General features: G+C 34.0%; 1 protein-coding gene across 1 annotated transcript; it reads right to left on the reverse strand.

Moving 5' to 3' along the window:
• Window positions 1-1,574: 1,574 nt before the first annotated feature.
• LOC133187071 (uncharacterized) lies at window positions 1,575-27,137 on the reverse strand. The gene is made up of 10 exons (XM_061322442.1): window positions 27,096-27,137; window positions 5,156-5,825; window positions 4,913-4,993; window positions 4,530-4,697; window positions 4,269-4,359; window positions 3,886-4,097; window positions 3,493-3,660; window positions 2,830-2,966; window positions 2,283-2,622; window positions 1,575-1,750 (listed from the first exon to the last, which is right to left on the reverse strand). Exons 1-10 carry the CDS (start codon window positions 27,135-27,137, stop codon window positions 1,650-1,652), a joined length of 2,010 nt encoding a protein of 669 aa, XP_061178426.1. The 3' UTR covers window positions 1,575-1,649.
• Between the last annotated feature and the right edge of the window lie 429 nt (window positions 27,138-27,566).

Genomic DNA, 27,566 nt, shown 5'->3' on the forward strand with positions numbered 1-27,566 from the left:
CCAGCTTTCAGAATCATTTTACTAACTTGAATTAGTATTTGCACATCCTCATTGGTCATAAGCCAGGTTAATTTATTATCACTGTCCAAGTTGTGAAAATTCTTACAGGATTTGTTTATTAATTCATACAAGACATTTCTTTCATCTTTAACATGATTACATGAAAGAAGAAAATGTTTCTCGTCATCAACTGTTTTGTTGTTACATTTAGTACAGTGTCTTTCATCTCTAGGAATGCCTATATATCTTCCCCTTTCAATATTAAGTCTGTGAGCTGATATGCGAAAACGTGTAAAGCTTCTCCTCTGATCAAAATTCTTCAGTAAATTTAGATATTTTTCCTGACCAAAATTTTGTTTAAAAGTACTGTAGCAACTTAGTTTTTTGTCAGAATTTGATTTCAATTGTGAATTCCATTCCCGTATATAGTATCTAAATAAACAATCTTTAAGTGCACGTTTGAATTTATGTCTTTTGACTGAAGTTAAATCGCGAATGCCATTGATACTGGTGAGAAGAAAATTAATGTAGCTGTACCAAGAAGGAATATTCTTGTCAAACAGTGATTTGGATTCATAATATGCATCTTTTAAAAGTGGGAAAGACTGGCCTAGATTTTCAAGTCTATACCAGTAACTTATCATTGATCTTATAATGTCAAAGTGCAGGGGGAATCTACCCAAATCAGACAAAACAGCAAAATTAGTTACAGATTTATGCACACCAAGTATTGATTTGCAAAATTTCAAGTGAAGTTTTTCACAAATTAAGTTGGAGTATACTTTTTCAATAGTACAGCTGGGGATGCTATTTTTTTTAGTAAATGGGTTAAAATAACCCCAAATTTCAGATGCATACAGTAAAATAGGTTTAATAGTATGGTCAAAAATGTGAATAGTGGTTTTAATGTCAGGATTCAGGGATATGAAATTTCTTCTGAGTTTAAAAAATGATTTTAATGCTTTTTGATAAAGCTCCTTTTGAGCAAAGGAGAAAGAGCCAGAGGAACAAAATGTTACACCTAGATATTTGTATTCAGACACACATTCCAGTTCAACATCATCAAAGTAAAATTCTGTTTTGGTGAGCCTACCTGCTTTGTTAAAAACAATAATCTTAGTTTTAGATGTGTTAATATTGAGACACCAATCATTGCAGTATTGCTGTAGAATATTAAGTTCTTGCTGTAAACCTTCTGCTGTAGAGGAGAGTAAAATTATGTCATCAGCATACATCAAGCACTTAATTGAATTTGAATTTATATAAACTGGGTCATTAGATGAGTTTAGATAATCTGGAAGATCGTTAATAAAAATTTTAAATAAATTGGGACTAAGATTGTCACCCTGCTTTACACCCAATGTTATTGGGAAAAAGTTTGTAATCTTATTACCGATACGGACACAGGATTTGCTTGATGTATACATGCTTTTGACTACTTGATAAAAATTTGTTCCCACACCGATTCTGAGGAGTTTAATTTTGATACCTGTGTGGATAACAGTATCAAAGGCTTTTTGAAAGTCAACAAAGCAGGCAAACACTCTACCATCCTTAGTATTACAATACTTATCAATAATTGTCTATAAAACACTTTTTTATTGTTTTCTTCACATAAAGGTACACTATAAAAATCTAGTTCTTTATTTTCAGTCCACGAAGAACATGGTGTAATTCATCAGGAAGCAGCTGATCATGTACATAGTGGAGATGGGCAGGAGACTGGCGATCACCGAGGTATAGAACCAGGCTACAAATCACAGAAATGAACTTCAATATAAAGGTCAGTCTGAATCTACCGAACCGTTATTGTAAATAAAGGAAAAATAGTAAATTCTTTTCAATTCAATAAGCAAAAAACCTCCAATATAGCCTGTTATTATTAATAAAACAACAGGACTTTTAAAACAAATGATCTGCCCCGATTTGGTGTACATATTTACTAGTATAACGCCCTTAAACTCATTGCATTTAAATTTCTTGGAGCGATCAGAATAAAATTTTTGGACCTGTTCCAGTCCCATGAATTAAACCTTGGTTGGGTGAGGCATCTAGCGTTACGCAATGGTAATATTGTTTCGGGTGTTATAAACTACGATAGCAAAACAGGTAAATGTAATATGATGTTGTAATTTTAAAATGCACCTCATTCAACACTCGATCGTATGGTATAATATACTGTATATCTGTAGTTTGATATTTAGGCCTATATGTTTGGACGATCAGTGCCCTACTCTAAGTGTGGAAAGTGAATAAAATTAATAGCTGCAAACTGTACTCACTAGGGGGAGTGTAAAATTCTTTTTCTTTAACCTCCGTGATGTCAATTTTTAAAACGCCTTTGACCGTTCCAAATCCGTCCTCACAACACACGGACAACATGTAGGAATTAACGTCACGGTAGGCAAAAATTGGCTTTTCATATGTAAAGATGACGAATTCCGTCCCATTGATGAGTTTTATTTCAAAGTTAAGTGTCTGAGGACGAACACTTTCTAATGTACAGCAGACGGCATCAGGGGGCACTGTGGGGTCATACACCGCCACCTTGTAAACCAGCTCACTTCCGCCCTGTGTTTCCGGTAATGACATTTCTTTGGGGAAATTGGTAATGATTGGCGGCTGAAGAAGACAATTGTTCAGTATTTTAAATAATGTAAATCCTATACGGTACCAGTTTTGATGCACGAGATGCGCAGTTCGACAAATTATGTCTAAATTACGTCAAACCTATATCAAGTCCAGAAGAGTACCCAAAGTTTGTCGAAGCTAGAGCACATGTTTGAAATATTGATAGAAGTTCCAAAGAAAATGCAAAGTTAGACTGACCCCATTAAATGTCTCTACACTGAAGGTTGTCGTAGCTGTATTTCGACAAGTATCCACCACCTTTAACTTCGCCAGGTATCCTGCCAAACCTTCGGGACTCTCAGACGGTTCCAGCTGTCGTGCTACTTGTGTAAAACCTAAAATACAATTGTTTTCTCTAGTTGATGTATTGATAGATTGGATAAAAACTAATATGATTTTTACAAAGAATTAAACTACACGTTTAAAGGCATATACAGAAACCCGAGCCGGTTATAAATGCAATTTACTTCTATTCCTTCAAAATTTACATTTACGATTTAAAAATATCTGGGGTCCGTTTTACAAAAGAATATTAGTTACGACTAAGATCCAAAACTCAAGTTGGTTATAAAATTTTACAGTAATTATAATTCTGTTTGAAATGCTAGCATGACAATATCTTGTTGAATTCTTTTTTAAAAGATTAAAACAATTTTTAAACAAACGTAAAATAGATAGTTATAAGCATTATCAAATTTTGGTCTTAGTCGTAAGTTCTTTTGTAAAACGGGCCCCTAATCTATTGAAAAACCCATTCTTTAAAATACCCTGAATAAAGATGGCGGATTAACTATTTATCATATTCTCGCTTATATTTATTTATTATATTTTATTCGTAATATTACCCACAATTGTACTCACTGAATGACTCATTAAGGTCAATATAATCGTTTTTCAGTGCCCAAGACACAGTGACATTTTCTTTGTAATCTTGACCTAGGATGGAATAGGAGGAAAAACTTGTTCCTACCGGCCAGTGGTCAGCAGCAGAAGTCAAGTACATCGATTCCTCGAAGGACACCTGTGTATCTGACCAAAGATCACAAATGTCGACCAATCACATGAATATCACTGACATGGTATACATTTAAATGCTAGTTCTTCTTGTGAATGAATTGGAACAAGGAATAAAAATGAGAGAGGTTTGGAATCTTATCATAATCAATCATTTAAATGGAAATGAAAATACATGTAAAACTTCTCTCGGGGTGACAAAGTAATTTGCAAATTGCAGAAGTCAATATAGTTCCTTACTGTTGTTGGCGTACACTTTGATAGTATATCCTCTCTCCGACAACTTCTCAACTGTTGACGAACTTGCATTGGCTAAACTTTCTGACCAATCAAACAACATGTATTCATACGGGTTATCTTTGTATTGAGTACGGTATATATTTTGAGGACAAAATCTGTCGGTTGAGTATGTGCAAGCTCGGTATGATATAATGTTTCTCTCGGAGACCCTCCTACAATTTATAATTGTAAATTAATTTTTAACTGACCGCTAGACAAATATTAAAATAAAAGCCATTCTTTTCCTTTTATGATAAATATTTCTCCTCATCTCAAACTTGATTTTTTCTTTAACCAGAAAGATATACCAAATGACCCCTTCTTATTTCAGTATCATACATTACCATCCAATCCTGTCCCCGGCTATAATAGCAATACGCTGATCCTCGGGAACAGTGTAATTTAACGCTTTTACATTTCCTTGGAGGTCAGAGTCTGTAAAAAACATGAAACGCCTTTCATCAAACTGGACTTCTTTTTTTTTAAAAAGGGATATTATATTTTTTGATTATCAGAAGGATATTAAATGAAAGTGTTATCAAAAAATATATATACACTGAATATAGTGTCGATAAAATATGCTTTATACGCCGTTTCCGACTGACCTATGATCTCCACTTCCTGTATGGCCTTGAGTTCATAAATTGTTCCTGATTTCTGAGACCAAACCATAAACTGGACGATTCCAACAGCACAAGGATAGAACTCCCACGCCGTTATTATACCACAGCAATTTATCTCAAACAGGGAATCCTGCATCAGGAACATCATTCCTAAATGAACATATTTTGTACAGTTCTTCATTAAGAGATACTCCATACTAGTGCTTAATTTGTGCTGTTAAGTCAACAGAACTTGGAAGCACAGCCAAAAGAATTAGAGATCATACACATCTACATTATTGCATAATGTGAGTATTTTTTAGAGAACATACATATATATTCTGTACTACCAAATGATAAAGAAATAAATTGGGATTTTTTTTTACCTGTATCCTGCTCACAGGTTTCTGTGACTGCAGAAGCTGAACTTGGTTCCTCAAAATACAGGAGAGGAACCCGGAAGCAGTCTGTATCAAAAGAGTGTTAGTCGATAAAGGAAAGGCATATTAAAAAGATTATTCTCGATGTTAATAGTACAATTATTCTTTGTTATGTTAATTTGTTTATTAAATATAAAATGAAATTTAAAAAAAAAATATGTTTGTGTGTTTACTTCCTACTTAACCTACAATATTTTCCAATGGCTGGATCTGTGATTGGACACCCACTGAATGCCTCCCACATCTTTTTGGCGAAGTCATCTGTATTTATAGCGCTAAAACTGGACCCTGTGAAGTACCTCCCGTCCGCCCCCACGGACTGAGACAATTTGGTTTGGGAGGCAGCATCCTTGACCCCGATAGCCCAGACGTAGTTATCTCCAGCATTTCTTATGATATGGACTTTTGAGTATGGATCGTCTGCAGAGAAAAGGGAGTCTGACGTATAGATGTAATAGTTGGGGGCGTCAGGTCTGTCCCCTTTATCTGCTTGGAACATGTTAGTGTACGCATACTCCAGAGCCTTGTCGGAGTAGTCGGTGTCGTTTTCGTACAGATTCGACCGCCTGTCAGTTGATATGCTTGTAATAGCAATCACAATCTCGTTCTTACTGGTGTACGTGTTGAGATCAAAACGCCACGTTGGATCCGTATTATATGTCACAGCGCCCACTCTTATTCCATTGTCTGAGTCTATATACATTTGGTTCACTAACTTGGACAAGAAATTCTTTTGGTGGTTCCACTCCGTGGGAGCCACATTAGGATATTCCCCTGTGCTGTACGATTCTTCGAATATAAAAATAACATCAGCTCTTTCATTGGGTCGGCACCAGCAGTTTACTGAAATAGAATGTTCCTATTTATCACAATTTAAGCTTTAGAAGATACCTGTCCTGTCAATAGTAAGTAATGCGCTGTACAATATAAATCTGATTAAGTGAACCCCTTAATTCTATAATCTAAATGCGTTCCAATCATTTCTATAGCATCAGATATATAAAATAGATAAAGGTCATACTCAATTTGTGAATAAAGTATTTAGAGTAGAGTTCTCGTTATTGAAATTATGAAATTATGATGCACAAATCTTTTCTGAGAAAAATTTTCTTGGCAAAAAGTATTCTGTTATTTAAAAAATGTAGGATTCATACGATTCGAACCTAACAATAAAAATTCTTAATATCATTTTCCTTTGAGACTAACACGCTAACCACTACGCTACCCAACTCCTGATGAATAGGGGCATTTAAATCATGTTTGTGATATGATCCTGGACTAAATGGACTTCAAGTATTTCTCGGAAAGATGCGAATGTTGTGTGATAAAAGTGTATTTTTAAGGTATGGTGTGTCTTTGCTCCATATTTTTGATAACCAAAAATGTATATTTTACGCAAACTTTGAGGATACACTTAAAACAAATGGAGCGAAGACTCACTCATATCCAAAAAATTGTGTTAAAGTATGAGAAAATGATCCTTTTTGCCCTTCTTGGTGTGTGCATGCTATTTCATATATATCATTTCAACCCTTGTGAGATTTTTACAAGTTGTGGAGATTTTACATAAACTATACTTAAATGTTAGATGAAATATCAAAGAAATTTTTGTTATAATTGAGATTTAATTTTTCATCTTCGTGTTTGTCGCATTATAGGCATTATAGGCATTTCGCTCGCCTTGTTCGCCCATCTTCTTATTTTATCAAACAGGGTAGGGTAAATTTTTACTTAATTTGATTTTTTTGAAAGGCGTGATATATGACCCAAAACAGCTGAATGATCAAAACAGTCTTTAAAAAATTATAAACCACAATTTTTTTCTAAAGTCATTAATATCAAAAGTTTTTTTTTCACACTTAATACAATCATTCTTGACAGTTTGAAATCAGGCATTTTCATGATTTTGATATCATAGACAACTGCTTCTTCAATGAAAATTGTTCTAGGAAATTCTCATATCTTGATTGGTCATCTGCAATTTAAATTACTTTTTAAAAAACCATTCTGTTTCTGTATTGATATTAAAAGATGTTGGAGTTCCTCATTGACAATATGTATGTAGTCTTCGGAGACTAGTTTTCTAACAAGCTGTTGGAATATCAATTGGCACTAACTCTGCTCCTTTATTAGCTGGACCTGTTATTATATTCATGTAAAGCAGAATTAAAAAAAAAAAAACATGTTCATGAGAAGAAAACTTCTCCTTCAATTGGACATCTTATCAATTAACAACAGCCACTTTCATGCTTATATCAACTCGATATATCCCAGTGAGCTCGAAATAAAAGACACCACCGAGTCTGCCACATCTGTTTCATACTTGGATGATTTACTGACAATATACCATAAGGACCATCTAACAACTTAACCGTATGACAAACAGGGATGGGGTAATCGTAATCAGTTGTAATCAATTACAGTTTGCAATGTAATCATGAGTAATCAGTAATCATCCGTTTTTCTGATTACAAATAATCGTAATTTAATCGATTACTCTGAAAAAAGTCTTGTAATCATGATTACTTTTTGATTACTCTATGATTACATTGATTAAAAAGTTAATAAAATCAAGGTCTTTGATGATATTCAGTAATATTTTTCAGTGTGCAAATTTGTTTATAAACAAATTTGTTTATAAGCAAAAATTCTTATAAAAAATTATAGCCTATATATAGCTACATCTTCTTCTATTGCCTTCACAATTGTTTATAATCAGTCCATTGATCAGGTAATGAGTGAATTATCTCAGTTCCTTGCTATATTCAGTAGCCATTTCAAAATACTTTAGCAACGTGGTAATTTGCCTTGTGTGACTAAATATATATACTGAGGAAAATTACTACAGGGTCATTTTAAATTTCGACTTTTTTTGTTTCTAATAACATGTATGTAATACAACTTTTTGTTTTCCTGTAAATCTTAAAATATACAAGTGAATTTTTTATCCAATGTATCTTTGTGATTGGTATTCTAAAAATCACAACTTTGTTTGATTTACATAAAAACATGTTAATTAATTAGCAAATGCAGGTGTACTTGAGTTGGGTCAGCTTGGGTAATAACAATAGTGAACTAATCATGCTAGTCAAAGTGTTAATTCTAGTAGAAACGTCTAACAATTGGCAGTTTAATTGAAAAGTTCATCACTCATATCAATATGGTCAATTACATGTACAATTTGATTCAAAATGAGTTTTATTTGGGTTTTTTTCCCTCAACAATAGCACAGATATTTATTTGTATGTAAGCTAGAAATCAGATGATCAGATAAACCATCTCAAGAATCTACGTATATAAGGACATGTAACCAAACTTTGTTTGAACTCTACTTTTCAAACGTAAATGATGATTTATAAAAACAGTTTTTTCCCCGCACATTAAACAAAACAAAAAAAAAATAAAATTTAAAAATTAATGTAATTTAGACTAATCACAAGTTATCATGATTACATCATGGAAAGTAATGAGATGTAATTTATTACTTTAAAATGGCTGTAATCAGCTTGTAATTACTTTTAAAATCCAAAGTAATAGTAATTTAATTGATTTCTTTTAAAAGTAGTCGACCCCTCCCTGATGACAAATGAGATTATTTAAACTTTTCCATGTTCAACTTTCTTTACTTTGAGGATCTATGTATTAATATTCAACTATCACTTGCATGTGGTGTGTTGTCTCACAATGTAAGGAAATATTCTGAGTACGATCAATTTTTAAACCGAGGCAAGCTACTGACAAATAACTGTACCAATGTACCAACTGTACCAGTTGATGTACCAATGATAACAAGATCGTTTAAAGTCAGCATTTTGAAAATTCTATGATCGGTATAATGACCTTATTCGCAAATACAGTCTATCGATCATTGGATCGTATTTTGACTGACTTGGGTCATACCAATTGTAGGTCATTTTTAATACTAAATTTGAAAACGGATTACTCCGTGTACCCTATACTTATACATAGGTTCACGGCGAATGTGACCGGTCGACAGAGGATGCTTAATCTTCCTAGGAGCCTGGTCCACCTTTGAAATTTCCACGTATTTATGCGCCATTCACAAATTTGTACTGTTTTAAATAATTTTGAAATCGATCACTTTCGTTATTTTCAATTTTTTTAATTTTTATCAAATCATAACTTTTGTAATGCTCCGAATAATAGTAAGATAATATTTCTGACCTTGAGATGGATTTCAACTCGGTACACAAAGGAAGTTTAAAGATCATAATATGGAATCAAAACAAAGTTATGAACACAGTGTGAGGAATATACGAAGGATTGAATGTGCAGTCATCGATTAAAATAAAATGTCAAAATAGTTCCTGGTATTGGAGTGAAGTTAAGCGTTTGTGTTATGTTTGGGTTCCTTTTCTCTTGTTGATAAAGAAAACATCAACCGGAGTGGTAAGAAAAATAAGATGGGACTTAACCTCATTACTGGAAGACATAGACTTTACATGCACAAATTTTCTTTTTAAGGTCTTCCGTTTCCAACGGAAGACCTTCTACTGATTGTGATGATTAAGATTATTCTTATTATTCTTTTTTTTTTTTTCCTAGACGCCAACTTTTGTTTTTTTAAACAGATTTTGTTCAAATTTTCAGAGCTTTTAGACTTTACAAAACACTGTCAGAATACCGTAATACAATTCGGAAATTACCTTCTGTTCACGAGTTATTCCCCTTTGATTGAATTTTGCATGCCTCCGATTTCCAGACAAAGGCTCAGAAATGGTTATAATTGGAGCACAAAACCCTTTGAAATTGAAAAGAGGAAGCATTGAAGTTGTGCACATCGGTTTTTGTTTTTTGATTTTCGCATTAAAAATGGCGCTAGAGAGGGGTCAAAAGTTAGAACGCGGAAAACAGCAAAAAATTTGACATATTTTCCTTTATATCTTGAAAACTAGAAATATTTTGTTAAGACATGTAGAACAAAAGTTGTGCATAATTGCAAGGGCTTTCATATTATACTATTTTAAAGGGGCTGGCCCCTATGATTAGGGATCTTGGGCCCTTTAAAGTTTTTGCTTTATAACTCAAAAACGGTAAATATTTCGATCTGGATCTTGGGAACAAAATTGTTCTTTTACACCTTTTTGATCTAATGAAAATGTTGTTTTGTTCGAGTATACCATGGGTATTGCGTAATACATATTAGAAAGCAGGCCAGGTAAACAGGTAACGTTTTTCATTCGGCAAGGAAATCAGACCTCTTCATGTGTATAACTTAAACAGACTTGCTATCAATAATATACCCTGCGGTATTTAATGTTAATTTTCTTTTTAATAAGGTTTAAAACGTGGTTTATGGTTCACTATTAAATTATTTATTACAACTAGTCTTTCTTTTCTTCTTTTTTAAATTAGGTTAATAGTGTTCAAAAGCGGAGAATATTAAATCTATCTTTCTACGTTTATTATTACAACAAACTTTGTAAGTGATTTTAAACTGTATGCATTGAATAATTCACGATCATTAGCTGTATGCATATTACGGTCTCCATGTTCAGCTCGATGTTTAGTTATGTAACCCAACGCGCGAATCCCACGCTGTTGATCGAGGTCACCAGTGTACTAGCCACCTGTGGCCATAAACAAAGCTAGTATTTGTGATCGCGTATAATGTCAATTTTGTACAAAGAGCTATTAATTAATGGAAAGTTATGTTTTTAATTATATCGAATCAGTAAGATTACTTTACCGATCTTTTATAATCTTAATTCCAAACACTGGTGCATAAAAATCATTTTGAATTTTAACGCTGTTTTTGTCTGTTCACGCAACAATACATTTAAAAAAAAGTATTGCTCTATCCCGTGTTGTTGTATTTTAATTCATCTGCAATTGTAATTGAATGGGGGCTTCGGTAAATAATTGTAATTACTACGCATGCTACGCACATATTATTTTTACCATCACTCTTGTGAATGTCCATTTATTATTTAAGGAAATAAATAAACATTAACATAAATAAAAATTCCTTCAAATATACATGTACTATAATTCAAGTCTTTGTAATATAGCAAACAGTTTCATCCGTCTCTGCCGCTTTGTGTCTTTAAGTGTTGTAGTCCAGTCCTCGTTTACATACACGTGGCCACAGAGAGCCGCGGGCACCTCGATGTTGAAATACATTGTTGCTACACACTGCACAAACAACTAACGTGTACATGCAGTGTAGTAATTGGCAAAGATTGTTTGAAAAATATAAACTCGCATGTGTTCGCTACGAAGCATTCATTTTAAAATTTTATTTACATGTAGATACCTTATAAGAACAAAATAAAGTAAATGTATAACACCTACAACAATGTTTAAAAATTAAAATACAAATATCGTGTGTTCGGAAGGGAAGATGGCTTGAAAGGGTGTGTCTGTGAATGCTTAGATCTAGCAACACACTTCGCAAAGTTAAGCACACTTGCGTCCAAATCCTTTAAAAGTGGGGGCAATCCCCAATCCTCGCACACTTCCTTTTTGAATCTAAAAATATATACCATACTGAAAGTTGTATATAGAGCGGGAATGTTATTTTATTAGTCCTTAAAGGCACAACTTAAGAAATGACTTATAATTTTTTTTTTTTTTAGATAAGATTGTTTCGCGATACAGCTGTGATAAATCTTAGGAACTTCTAAAGTTATAACTTAGGCATATCTTAAGATAACTTAGGAAACGTTTTTGAAACAGGCATGTCAAGCATTCAGTCAGATCTATTACGACGTCCATATTACAATATAAGAGAATGAAATTTTGTTTTGTATATAAAGTGGTTATTACAAATATGCGTGTTACAAAAATGTATGTTGAAATCTTCAAAAGCTATCGAATTATTTGCATACGTGTACTCGTACATATGAACATTAATCAACACTGATTAAGTGTATACCGGGACCCGGGATAGTCTTATTATAGCTCTTGCTTTGTCAAATCATTACTTTCATACCCCTTGCATTTAAGAAAAACAATGTTATAAAAAAAGTAATAATAAGACATATAACAAGTATACATGTAGCGTGTGCAATTTATTTGGCTAGGGGCATGTACACACGTGGTTCGAAACTGTAGGGGGCTACAAATGCGGTCATAACTAGTATATTTTTGAGGTGTTATAAAAAACAAATAATACTCACAAAAGCTTATAAAATTACCGTTCTATCGATACCTTATATGCCATGTTTCATCCACCAACAACGCCACGACATCGATGAGAAATACGTTTCTACACGGGCATTTTCTTCGAAAAGGATAGGAAGTTAATGAATTAAAATAATTAATTCTTTTAGTTAACGCATTATGTTTACCTCTTTATTTGTTGTATGCAATAAGTATAGACCTTACTAATAATGACTGTTTGGTTGTCACACCTGTGCATGTGTCGTGCGAGGAACAGCGGTAAGGTAAATTACCGAGAGTCGCGATGTGCGGGGTGATTCGGAATACCCTAAATGACTGTGGTCCATTGAATTTCTATTAGTAAATCAACTTGTCAAATCTAACATGGGCCCACATAATACGACTAAATTCGTTTCATGAATGAACTGGTTCTTAACAAATATATGTACAGTATACAATATCTTTTCTTTAGATCTGTTTGTTTATTATTTTCAACCACAATCTGCAGTACATGTATAGTTACACGAAATCCATGCAGAACGGCGCTACACCTGTCAATCAAAATCACTCGATATTGTGAACTCAGTCTGGTGTTACGGCAGCATTTCCGAAGTGATTCAAAATATTCTATCGGCTAATTCTAATTTTTCGCGCTGAATAATAATATTTTGGAACAAAGTTGGAATTAAGGCTGGAGCTGCATGCTGTGAATTTATCACACCTGCAGTCTGCAGTCTTCCCTTCTTACATGTATATGAAGCATCTGTTGAGTAATGAATCAGAGAGCATAATATGCGGAACAAGTTTGATTGAGATTTTTACTTTTCCTTTAAGATAAAATGATTAATAACATAATTTATGCATCTAATAGATACATATAAATGTACATGTATAGCTTTTTAAAAACAGGAATCTGTAATTGAAAATGTGAAAGTGAAGAGTTTAGGTAAAAGTTCTTAACCAAAATTTAATGACAGTTCATTCCTTCCTAGTCTCTATATAACTTTTAATTACGGCCGTGCCCTCTTCCCTTCAAAAGATGTCTAATACATGCTTTTAAAGAACCACGCACGCTAACTCTCGATTCCCGCCTACATTTTACACCCATTTAATTCAATACTAATGGCAATTTGGCCATAAAATCTTTGTTGAATGCAAAGAAGAGTTCAATGGTAATTGATTAAAAATTTTAATACTAGTGTTAAATAGTTACTTACTCTTAATTTCAGCTCTTTTTATAAGGGGGGTAGACGATGTTTTACATTGAAATCGGGCTTGAAAGCAGCATCATATTTTAAAATATTCTTGGATATGGATAAATGTTGTTTAAATCTTTTCTTATGTTTTACACATATAAAATTAAACATATGTTATTGATTAAATACAACGTTTAAGTTGTAAACCCCTACGAAATTGGTGAAAAAATGAGCATTTTTGTTGTATTTTGTCTGTAAACATATGTCCCCCCCCCCCCCCGTGAAACACAAAAAGCTTTGGTATGAATTTGTGAAATAACAATCCATATTATCTGTAAAAAGGAATTTTTGTTTCACGGGGGGAAAGATGTTTTAAAAATATTTTCCGTTTTCCATTGATTTCTATAGTGAAAAACAAAAGTTCTACCAAATTTATAGAGTTATCTCTCTTTGTTTTCCCAAGTAAATAATGTTTTATGAAAATTCATATAAATATCTATATAAATATGAAAAAATCATTCAAATATGATAACTTTTGAAAATTGACTTGGAGGTAGGCGGGAGAACAATACTATAGTTCGCAGTTCTTCTGTTTATGTATCAAGAAATTTCCACAAGTACTTGTGGAAGGATCCCCCCCCCCCAAATTCAACCCCAATGTTTGTTGGACATTTTTTCCACAAATTATATTTATTGCACTTACTCATCATGTGTACCATATGAAAAAATCGTGAAAACCCCAAAATAATCGTTCCACACAAAAAATGCCTCACTATGTATAGTTAAAACATTAATTTTTCATATTTCTTGATGAAATTAACACTAATAAAATCAACACAAAATTAATACCGTATTACATATCACTTGAATTTATCATAAAGCAGAAAATCTGTTCTGCGGGCTTCAAGGCCAGCTCAGGAACCTAAAGATGTCCTCATTTTCCAAGTCCAGTACAGAACGTAAATTAAATGAAATAAATCACACGATCACTGGGAAGAACTCAAAGAAAGAAGACTCTTGAGGAAAAGATATTTTGATTCGACTTATAGACTGAAATAAACCGATATTCTCTTTTTGCCACTCTTTCCTGGTGCCCCGGGACTCTGAATGTAGGATCAGTATTTTTCTCACAGGTCCGTTGTACGGATTGTACGGGGGGGGGGGGGGGGGGCAGACCTTCTGAAAATAGTCTTTTGTTGTAGTTTTAATATGTAAATTTTGATTTAGTTGCTGCTTGCACCCTCCCCACTCTTTGTTTCTCTACGGTCATACATAGGCGAATCCCAGCAAAAATGTAATGACCCCCCCCCCCCTCCAACACACACTTTTTTTTAAATGTGTATTGCGATAGGACTTAAAATTGGAAAACATTTTCTGTATATCTCTACATCGAAAAATATAAAACAAATATTTTTTTTTATATTTCCTTTTTAAAACAACATAGATAATTATGCATAGCTAATTAAATACTGAATTAAATATTTATCTTTGCAGACAATATGCTCTGGTTTATAGAACATGATGTGAAAGCGTATCGTAATGCACCTTGTAATCCTTTGGATTTTCAGATTTAAGGCCAATGCGAAAACCCAAAGACGCCGACATTTTATTATGCTACTGTAATCGAAGATCCGGGGGGCATACAGTTTTTGTCCTGTCCACCTGTCTATTTGTCTGTTAGACTGTGTTAGCCTCTTTGTCCGCAAAAACTTTAACTATGCCCATAAAATTTGATTGGTTGGAACTACTGCTTTCATATTTCTTATGTGTATTCCTAGTAACAAGGACTTCCTTCAGGTACCAAAATATTTGACCTCTTGACCTTGAACTTGGAGTTTGATCCTCTTTCGCAAAATTTTACCAAACTATAACCTTGGCCAAAACTTTTGAACAGTTGGTGCTATGGCTTTTATACTTCACATCTGTATCCCTTGTGATAAGTCTCCTCCTTGGGTATAAATATGTTTGACCATTTGACTTTGACCTTGGAGTTTGACCAACTTAATATTTTAAACAACTTTAGCCTTGACAATAACTTAATTTTGAATGACTAGTACTAGGGCTTTTATATTACATAGGTAATTTTCTTGTGACAAGGCCTGTCATTGTATACCTTTAATTTTGACCATTTTACCTTGACCTTTGAGTATGTCCTACTTTTGAAAAACTTTAACCTTGGTTTTAACTTTTGAACAGTTGGTGCTAAGGCTTTTTAATACCACATGTGTATTCCTTGTAACAATTAAGACCTTCCCTCAAGTACAAACAATTATGATCCCTTGACCTTGGAGTTTGACCTTTTAAAGAAATTAACCTTGGCCATAACTTGTAAACTGTTGCTGCTGTGGCTTTCATACTAGTATATATTTCACAGTATATTCTTTGTTCAAGACCTTTATTTGGGTAATAACATTTTTTTTTTATCTTTTGATCTTGACCATGGAGTTTGACTTGCATTTGAGAAACTTTTAACTTTCCATAAGATGCCATATGGGGGCATCAGTGTTTCAAAAATCACAAGTTGTTCAGTATCCGAATCGGGCATAAAACATTTACAATGATCCTTTAAAGCAGTGAGTTGAACCTAATAAATTACGACTATAGAAATTATGATAATTTATTTCGATGTATGGTGTAAAAAAACGTTTATTATACCTCTGTGAAAACTAGCTTACAAGTGAAAAATCACTAGTAAAATAGAATTTGATTGGTCGAGAAAGTCACGTGTCCATCATGTTTGCCCTGCAACAAAACGTCGTGTTTCACGATTGTGACGTCACAATTAAACGAGTGAGGAGTTAGATTGTTTATAGCGACGCTGCTAACTTCATTCGCGCGGTAACAACAACTAAAAATTCACCCCAAAAAATCACCTTAATTAATGGAATTGCATACAGATAGTAGATTAAACGTTCTTTGTTAAAATGTTTGCACTTTTCAAAATTCGTTTATGGAAATACAGCTAACATACGTCATGAGACGTCACAGTCTAGACGTTCCAAATGTCTCGTGCTTTTTGAAGAGGCGGATCTTAAAATTAAGTGAACAATGCACTCGCCCAACGGTCGCACCGTCAACATATTATCGTTGATTGATTGTGTCGATTTAAATGTGTAAAAATGTAATGGTGTTTGAATGTTACTGGTGTGATCACACAAACTTGTCACGTAGGAATTTTTTTTAATGAAACGAGGCTATTGGTGTACCTGTAACTTACATCTCTTTCATATCGTTCTCATCAAATGCATGTTTGCTTTATTCATTGGATCTCCTTTGTAATTCCTGCATTTTGGTTAATTCGGTATTATAAACAATTTATTGCATAATAGTGAGGGAGACATAAAGATTTCTTCGCAAATGAAAAATCATATTTCTCTCGGGCGTTGCCTTCGGGGAGTATGATTTTTCATGGGCGAAGAAATCTTCATGTTGCCCTCGGGGAATATGATTTTTTATGGGCGAAGAAATCTTCATGTCTCCCTCACTATCATGCAATAAATGCAAACTGTGAACTTGTCAATTCCGAAACACACAAAAGGGTATCGCTGATATCATACAGAGTGTATCATTGCCTTGATCAGGCCCATAGGAAGCAAATTCAGTTTTTTTTTTTTTGGGGGGGGGCACAGCCATACATTTTCAGTTGACATTTGAGGGGGCACTACTACCATAAATTTCCTGACAAGCCCCCTCCCCCCTCCCTCGGTTCCTACGGCCATGTTGATTAAATTTAGGGTCACTAAGGAAAGAATGTTTTGACTGGATGAATGGTCTGAAAGAACATGTGCTAACTTGTCGAGTCGGTAACACATAGATGGGGTTTGCTTATAACCAGAGTGTGTCATGGTTTGATGCAAGGTCATTTGAACGAGTTCAAGGTCATCAACGGAGAAACAACATTCCTTAACTGTCTTTCTACTGGTGAGACATTGCAAGTTGATACCCCTTACAAGATTGCTTATAACCTTAGAATGTGGCATGACCTTGACTCAAAGTCACTTCTTCCTGTTCGCAGCTCCAACGGAAGACCTACTCGTTGCTTTGCAACGAGCTCTGCTCTAGTTAACATCAACATTTCAACTTACGACTTAAGACCAAAATATGTTTTTGCGAATCATTGTCTTCTTTTCATTAATTTGAAATTCTTTATATTTTTTCTTTTTCAGATCTTGGGACAAAACTTTAGAGAGAAATTTTATCTAAATTATTGGTCAGGTAAAATGTTGGAACAACTGAAATTATTGGTCTTAGTCTTTAGTTCTGTCGTTCTTTTTTTAAATTTTCAATCTGAAGTTGAAAATAATTACATGACAAATGATAATTTGTCATATAATCATTTTCAACTTCAGATTGAAAATTAATAAACGACACATGTATATTGAAAAACTGTAAGTTTTTTTTCTCGATGAAAATTCTTAATTTGTAAAACGAGCCCCTGGAATGCTAAACACTGAGGACTGATTACACAAGGAATAGAGATGTTACCACAGCAATCAACGAGCCAGAAGAAGATGTAAACCAATTTGTATTCTAGGGTACCATGGTGGACAAAAAAAACCCAGCGGAAACAAAGATATTCAGAACAAACTACAAAAAGCAAGTAAGAGGGACAATTCAAAGACCATGGAAATATGGAACATCAAAGGAATAGAAAGGAGATTAGTACACCTTTTATAAGACAAATACGAACTTGTTAGAAGCAAGGAAGACAAAAAGGTATAAAAGAAAATAAAGCAAAGACAACAACTTTTCGTTTTGTGAAGAGTATTGAACGGTTCTTAGAGAAACTTAGTTAAAAGATTGGAAGATTTTATATATTTAAATGAAAATCACTGAAAGAGAAATTAAAAATCAAAGTATGAAATGTTTGAAAACTTGATAGTTAAATGAAATTAGAATTAATTTCAACCTATTCATGATACTCTTTGAAAATCCGATAAACTATAAAAGTTAAAATAGCGAATTCTTCGGTCTTCGGGAGTCCCTGGCAACATTCTTAACAATTTTTGTAAAGCTTTACGATTATAGCTAACTCAAGTTTATCGAATGGACATCGGGAGTTTAATTCCTGTACCGTAGAAATTAAGAATGAGGAATTTAAATCTTTTATAGCAAATATGAGTAAAGATATTAAAGTGACATCATTTTTTACACACACACACATAATTTGCATGATTTCATAATTTCACTGTGATGAAGATAACTAAGGATTCCAATAACTAAATTCAATGTAAACTTCAGTCAACAAGTCCTAGTCATGAGAAGACAAACATTAACTAAAATCCGTTTTATATATACGTTTACGAGTTACGGATATTACAGTGGAGAAAATTCATAAGTCCCTAGGATGTCGCTAAAACCAAACCAGGACCGACGATAATCTGTTTAAGTTCTATGAATACAGGGGCCAAAGTCAATTTAAAATATTAATTGAAATATTCATTTTTATTAATTTATTATTCAATTTTATTTTAAGACCGACGATAAAAAATGTTACCCCTAACCACTCTTTTGTTTATTGCTTAGGTATCGCAGTCTGGATCTTGTAAACAAAAGCAACAATTACTATAGACTGAGAATCTGCTCGACCAGTGGTACCGCCCAATTAAGCACAATATTGCTTTTTATTTCCTGATTAAGTATAAAAGGAATATTGAAAATGCGATCAATTTGCGGAATCTTCAAACTGCCTTTAAAGTATTTGTTATCTTTAAATGATATCATTGTCCAATGCTTTAATAGTATTACCCTTGACCTGCTTACAATTGTACAATAGCCAGGCTTTAAACTGTTAGTACAATCTTTCAAAATTATGCAACAAAAGATGGATATCTTTATTCAACACAAAATAATACGTGCTTTTTATATCTATGATTGCAAATACGTGTAATGTGGATTTACCCATTATCCACAAGTAACCTATTGATAGGATACGATTGACCCAATCGAAATCACGTAAAGAATGTTTCAAAATTCAACAGTTGTGCTTCTGTTAATAGTGATTGGGAAGATTATTCAGAGTTTTCCCTATTCTCACAAATCAGAGCTCGTATACTGTGCAGCCATTGTGAAATATGGCACATGTAGAATAGTTTAAAGTTAAAGCTAAACACGACTCGTAAATAGGCATATGCTATATTAATTTTACTATTTCCGATATCAGCACGTGGGTATACCCTTCGCATTCGTTATAGCTGACTGGGCTGCTTTCTTGTTACGGGTACCCGCGTGGAATGGACGACACGTGTTCGTGCTGGTTATCTTATTTTACTTTTGTTTACATCTCATGTGATGGAAGAAGCACATGTTTACTTTTGTCGCAACCGAGTGTTTTACAATAGCTATGTCGCATACGTCCGTCTACACAAGTGACAACTGATTACACTGAACAGTGACTAAGTGAACGCGTTATATAGGAGTCCTCAGATATAACAACTGAATAAAAGAATATGGCAGATAAATTTCTTTTGCGTATCGTGTTCAGCTTTAAGCACTGTGAGGGACAAACTTAAATTTACATTTGTAACACGTATTAAAACAAGACGTACAAGTTTTAATGTTTTAATGTCTACATTGCAAAGAAGCCACTTCTGCTAAGTGTTTGATTCAAGAGGACAGAATGACAAAATATTAGGACAAGATTTTCGGAACTGACAGAGTAAAAAAAAAAGTACAAATTGCAAAATAAATAGAAATGGCACATACTTTCATTACAGTTGACCGTCACTGTAGCTCAGTCGGTAGAGTGCTTGCTCTGTGATCGGAAGGTCATGTGTTCGAATTACGGCCGCGACTGACCTATGCCGATAAAAAATAGGTCGCAACTGTTCCTCCGCCAACCGCTCGGCACTTTGGAGTGAAAGTTGCGGGTCTTTCGAATGAGGGTAGGGGAGGAGGTTCATGATTTGAATAAATTTCAATCTCATTAACCAAACATGCTTCCATATCAGGTTTTAAATGAATTTTACAGATTTTCTCCTACATGAATATACCCCTAGGTAAAAGTTGTGGCCCAAAAATACGCCAAAGGGTCAGGATCTAAACAAGCTTGAATCTACCTTACTTGAGGATGCTTCCTTTTTAAAATGACAATCCATGGCTTTGCTGTACTTAAGGAGAAGTTTTTAAAAAATCCTTTACACTCCTATGTAAAAAAAATTATCGCCAATTATGGCACCACCCTAGCTCTGTGAGGTCATAATATGAAATAAATGAATCTAAGGATGCTTCCATATAAATATGAACAAAAGATTTTCCTTCATATTCCAATGTAAGACTTTGATGACCCATTGTGGCACCACCTTACCCCAGCCCAGGGGGTCATAAATTTTAATCTACACTACTGAGGATGTTTCCTTATAAATATGACTAATCATGGCTTTGCTGTTCTTTAGGAAAAAATATTTTAATAAAATTACCTGTGTTTTCTCACGTTGATCGCCTATTGTGGACCCACTCTACCCCGAGGGAGGGGGGATGGGGGTCATTATTTTAACAATTTGAATATACACTACCTGAGGATGCTTCCATGTAAATGTGACTAATTAAGGTTTTGCTGTTCCTGAGAAGATTTGAAGGATTTTCCTATATATACCTTTGTAAATTTTGATCGCCCATTGTGGCGCACCCTACCCACGGGGATCATGATTTGAACACATTTATAACTATAACTATGTTATAAAGCTTTCACAGAAGTTTCATCTTTTCTGGCTATGTGATTATTAAAAATGCTATTATTTTTTCCCTATTCCTTAATTATTTCCCCTTGGAAGAGAGTGTGGCCCTTCATTCGAATAAAATTAAATCCCCTTACCTAAGAATGCATCGAGCAAGTTTTGTTGAAATTGGCCCTGTGGTTCTTGAGGAGAAGTCGAAAATGTGAAAAGTTCACAGTCGACACAGGGCATACGGACGCCGGACACTCTTCGTCCAGAAAAACTCACTTTCCCTTACTAAAACACGAATGCTTAATGGTCTAGCCAACTAGTGTTATGATCTTGAAATAAAGTTCAATATTTAACGTACTTTTATTATTTTCCCTTCCTGATTCTGTTTTTAATCAATGTTGAACTTTAATCGCCCTAGATGTTTAACAAGTAAAAGGTGAAGGTAACGGACAGTGATCGATCTCAGAAATAGAGTTAAAAAATACGAATCGTGAACAGAGAAAAAAAAAAACATTGATCCCTGAAAACACCAGACGTGGCCTAGGTAAATAAGAGGAGTAATCATAATGAGCACCATAATGACATATTATGCAAGAAACTCAATGTAGTTTAGATAATTTTTTAATTGATGGTTTCCTTGAATAGACTTGGATGGATCACAGAAGAGAATAAAAATTTTATGAATATGCCAGGAAAATCTGTCAAAAAATTTCCTCACAACAAATGCAGATCCAGGATTGGTGATACTTATATCATGTTTTAATTTTGAATTTAATAGTGGGAGAAAAAATGCAAAATTTAACAGTATAGCTAGTTTTAAATTTTGCGTTTACCTACACCTAGTAAATCAAAATTTAAAACATGATACTTATAATATAAACAGTAGGAAGTTTTGCGAAAGTAAACGCGATGAAAAAAAATCTTAAAAATTCAGTGTCTGAAGAACAGCAGGGCCACAGTCCGTCTCATTATTATGCAGCATTTAAAGTTCAGTGTAAATTCCCTTTCTTTCAAATAATGAATAATGGTCCTTTAGATTAGCTTGGGAAACAATTACACAGAAATGTATAATCCTCAGTCCTGTAGCTTCTATGTCCCATGGAAATTCAAAGGTTACCAAATGTTGAAAATTTTACAGCAGAGTTGGGAATGCGAGATTGTAGAGACGAACAAATGAGTTGAGAGATACTTCTGATTTTTTAAATTTTGGCGACTACCTTTGACTTGAAATTGTAAAGAGCTATAACGAAATATGGAAATAAAACAATAACCAATGTCCATTCAAACAATACAAATCGGGAGCAGAGCAAACACGGACCTCTAAAAACATCAACAATTTAATGCTGACTGACGTTTTTCATTCTAATTGTTTGTACCTTCAGAAAGATACTCAGAATATTAATCTTTTTTCTTTTTTAAATGCTACGTAGAGGTACTTTTAATCTTACGGATGTTACACTCTCCACAACCAAAAAATAAGATATAGAAATTTAAAAAAAATACTCAAAGTGCAGTAATCTGAAGGAATTTGAATTGAACATCTGCATCAATTAGCTATTGATTAAGAGTATATTTTTTTCTTTTGGATTAATAATTACTTTTTATCTGGATTCATTTCATTGTGGAATACTTACCTGCTTTAGGATTAAGTATGAATAATGCAATTATGAGTAATTCCATAGAAAAAACTAAATTTCTTGAAACCATCCGATTATGATTAGTTTTCAAATGAGTGTTCTGTGTTCTTGTAAGTCACATTCTTGTAGAGATTCCACACTTTAATGGTTTTTTGATGTGTGGAAAATATACATATGCAACACTAGTATTAAAGGTGGAAAATCAACCCAACTTGTCGTACCACCCATCTATAAACATACTGGGTACTAGAATTTATTTCCCGATAAAGTTTGGTAAGAATCTTTGAAAACGTAATCAAATCACGCTATCTGTAAACCGCCTTTGAATAATTTATTTAAATGATACCAATATCTAACTTGGGTATTTGTGTAACCAAACTCTGCTTACAAATTTAATTACTTCTCATTAATCATTTGAGACATCTTATTCTTCATTATGCAACAAGAGGTGAACATCTGTTGGCCCATAACACATAACAATTTTATTGATGAACGTTGAATGAAGAAGTTAATTTGCTTTTTCATTTATTCCTTTTTTTCCAGTGTAGTATTCTCTCTCTCTCTCTCTCTCTCTCTCTCTCTCTCTCTCTCTCTCTCTCTCTGTGTGTGTGTGTGTGTGTGTGTATGTGTGTGTGTGTGTGTGTGAGGGTATGTGTGTGTGTATGTGTGAGGGTGTGTGTGCGTGCGTGCAATTGAATTAAGAATGCAATCTTTAATAAATTCGATATATCCATTTGAACTCCAAATAAAAGTACTACGGAGTCTGAAACATGTATTTCATATTTGGATATTTTACTAGAGAAAAACATTGATGGCAAACTAACAACTAAACTTTATGATAAAGCTGATGACTTTAATTTTTCGATCGTCAACTCCCGTATTTATGTAGCAATATACAATTATCACCTGCATATGGAGTTTAAGTCTCCTAGTTGATTCGATATGCAAGAGCATATTCTCGTTCTACGTATGAACAATTTCTAAATGGAGGCAAGCTAGTGACAAATAAGTTGATGATACATGGATATCAGCAGTGTCGTTTAAGTCAAATTTCTCAAAGTCTAAGTTCGATACAATGACCTTGTCATCATATACAATCTATCGATAAGACAATGTTGCCTGACATTTTCCATACAAATTCTTAGGCCACTGCGTTTGGAATGATTGAAATCAACTGTTAAAGATGATTTGTCCTTGAGAGGTTATTACAACTAAAAATGTGACCATCTTCAGAATGTTCGAAAAGACGTCAAACTAGATACTTTGTGCATCATATAGCAGCTTGGAATCTTTAAGCCCTATTACAATATTCGCCCTTTTGCTACAATTATCCCTATTTGCTACAAAAGACGTCAAATCATTTCATGTATAGAAATGTTTTCTACAATACCTTCTGATTTTTCCTATACACACATATATCTAAAAATGTCTGCTTTATAACCTAGCACTGGGTCGTATTTTGGCTGACTTGTTTCATATCAATTGTTATATTGAATTTGACAACGGATTGTTCCGTCTATACCTGTTCAATACGTAGGGCTCAAGGCGGGTGTGACCGGTCAATATGGGATGTTTACTCCTCCTAGGCACCTGATCACACTTCTGGAATGTTCAGGGGTCCGTGTTTTATGTCCCTTTTACAGAATTCATTTGTATTGTTTATAGATTTTTTAGATCGATCACTGTTTGTTATCTTCATCTTTTTCATTATACATGTAATTGTGTATGTACTATACCTATCATTGTCAATCCATAAATTTAATTGTCAATACTAGTAATACACACTTGTAACCTTGACAGTTGTATATCTACCATATACATATGCTTTAATAATTTTTTATGTACTTGTAACGGGAGAGGAGAAAAATGCAGCGGACCAGACCGGGATTCGAACCGGACCCCCTGAATCTCCAATCAGGTGCTCTACCAACTGAGCTATCTGGCCACCGGCGATCGAATCCGTCTGGTCCGCTGCATTTTTCTCCTCTCCCGTTACATTTGGTGCCGTGCCATGCCCTGGAAGTGACAGGTAAGAGGCCTGCCAGGGATGAGCCTGGGTTGGAGTCTGTGGGGGGGCCAAAGAATTTTAAGGAGGGAGGAATGTGGCGGTCAGACGGTTTCGATCACCGGTGGCCAGATTGCTCAGTTGGTAGCTATACAGCACCTCACTGGAGATTCAGGGGGCCCGGGTTCGAATCCCGGTCTGGTCTGCTGCATTTTTCTCCTTTCCCGTTACACACTGTACCTTCCATTGTCAATCCTTACATTTGTTAATTCCACACACTTGTGACCTTGACCTTGACCTTCTTGGAGAAGACTTATATAGGCAATGTTTGAAATAATAAATATTACAAAATATAGCAGCGTGGAATCTTGAGTCTAAAGGAAACAGTCCATAGTTTAAGACGGCAGCATCTAGGTCAATATTATCGTGTATTTAATTCTTTCAAATCAAAATGCACTTAATTCCCAAGGACACTTAGGCCTCTGTTATACAAATTTAAATATATTTATTAGAATTGAGAGTAACGGGCCTATTGAATGACCTGAAAGACCAAAGATAATTTTAACCGAGGTCCCGTGTCACGGTAGTTGTGGCACATTTATGAACCTTCACTACTCAAACACCATGAGTGCTTAGATAAGGTCTTAATTTGAAACCCTTCATCGGTATATGGTGACGTCTCCAATTGAATGAAAAAAATCTCAAATGGGACGGAAGACAACATACTATCCATCAATCACTCAATTATACAGTCTATTTATTAGTTGTCCCTTATTGTCTATAGTAAGTAAAACATTCGAATATGGAAAAGATGTGACAGATTCTGCAGTATCTTTTATTTCGAGTTCACTGGGGTATATCGAGTCCACATATGAATGGAAGTATCTATCGTTAAGTGACAAAACGTCGTCGATATATCTGAATGTCGATATGGAGGCCACAGAAAAAGTTTTCTTCTCATGTAAACGTTTTTGAATAAATTCTGCTTAACAGTAGTATTAAAACAGGTTGGCTAAAAAAGGGGCACATTTACTGCCCATCGAAGTTCCATCAGATTGTGGAATACCTGGGCTCCAAAGACTACCAAGTACAAAGATGCTGTCAATGACGAACTCAAGCATCCTTTTAATATCAATAGAGAGGTTGAGATTTCATACGTGTACGTGTACGGGTACGTCTAGTAGGGGAATTCCCTAAATTTCTTGCGTATTACGTCATCAGTTTTGGTGTTGATAAGTTTTCTACACGTTCCTACGACTTGTAAAAAGGCATCTACACGTAGGCGTAAACTTGTAGCTTTTTTTTAATAAAAACTAGTCAATTTATGTGTGAAACTGTTATTGTTGTTCATTATTTAGGATGTTTAAGTTTCATGAACACTTATTTTAACCATGTTTTGTTCTCTAACTAAAGTCGAACTAATGTCACAAAACTACTAAATAGTTGAAACAGAGACACCGATTACAGTCTACACGTTCATGTTACACGTCATTAAATCTCAACAGACAAATTACAAAAAACGTGTACTTGTACGTCAAAGTTTGTGCACACGTACACGTACGCGTACAAGTTTAAAATCTCAACCTCTCTATTAGAGTACTCACGTGTAGAGTCAGAGTGATATTTACAAAAAAAATTGTAGATGACCAATTACAAGATATGAAAATTTCATTTTTATTGAAGAAGCAGTTGTCTATGATATCAAATAGTCTACGAATGGTTATGAAAAGTGTAGTAGTTCTTTGGAGTTTTGAGAATCCATATTTCATTCACACCATTTCTTAAATATGCTGTAGCACAGTACATTTGAAGTTTCTCCTATAGAGCAGTTACAATTTTTGTTAGAAATAAAGATAGGGGCTTGGAAAAGCAGTTGCTGGAAGTTATCTTTATTTTTGTAAGGATTTTTATGAAGTTTAGGAATCCAGCGTAGGTAGAGTAGATTTAACTTACTTTCATTGACTTAAATATTGAAAATTTTAGAGACTGAAATATGATTCTAAGGAATTTCATCCACAGAAAGTGAACTATAAGTTGGATTTTCATATGTAGATTGAGAATACTAGTATCTATTAAATGAATTTAATTATAATGCTAGAAAATACAATAATTCTTATCATAATAAAAATCTAATAAAACTGAACACATGGCAGAACTCCAAGACGCGAGGACAAGAATCAATGATTTTTAATTAACTCATTAATGTAAGATAAAAATAAATACATGCCGGGCAAAGCGCACGTACTTTTCGCTGCAATGTGGGGCTCTATGAAGGTCAATACTTTGTATACTAGTACTTGCAAATTTTATGTTTTTTAATGTTAAGATGGCTTACTAACTTTGTATGATGACTTATTGAATAATGTTTATAATATTGTGTATTCAAATGAGTATCAATGAATTATGATGGAATACTTATTTAATATAGAGTATCTGTCATATACAGAATTTTGTACCTGCCTCTTGTTTATACAGGATTGGTGTCATAGGGCTGCACACCTTAACTTGTGAAGCAAACTGGTCAACAAATTCACTAGCCATATACCGTTTTTTTTAGTATTTAATTTGCAGTATAATTCTACTATAATATGTAAAATAAGGAAAAACCAAGTATTAAGAATTTCCAAGAAAGATAACAGTAATCTAGCATGGCCCCTGAAAGAGTGAAGGGGTTATCATCCATTGCCTAAACTTCTCACAGTCGAAATCAGAGTGAAGACACACCTAGATCCCGTATATTTTTATCTAATTATATGCACATCAGGCTTTGTAACGTAGCTGAATTGTGGACATTTCTTCAGTCATTAATTTAATAATATACGGTAGAAGATACCTCGAGAACATTTGCATTATTTGCTGACTTTTAGTTTGAATTTGAATATAACATTATTCTTTCTTTCAAACCTTTTGTTTTCGACTAATTGCTTGTTTTTTACATTTGACTTCTTGTAGATAATCTATACAAGGGTC

Source organism: Saccostrea echinata, unplaced genomic scaffold (genome assembly GCF_033153115.1).
Source record: "Saccostrea echinata isolate AGI-Se365-2 ecotype Australia unplaced genomic scaffold, CSIRO_AGI_Sech_v1 ptg000014l, whole genome shotgun sequence".
In the NCBI taxonomy this organism is placed as follows: Eukaryota; Metazoa; Mollusca; class Bivalvia; order Ostreida; family Ostreidae; genus Saccostrea; species Saccostrea echinata.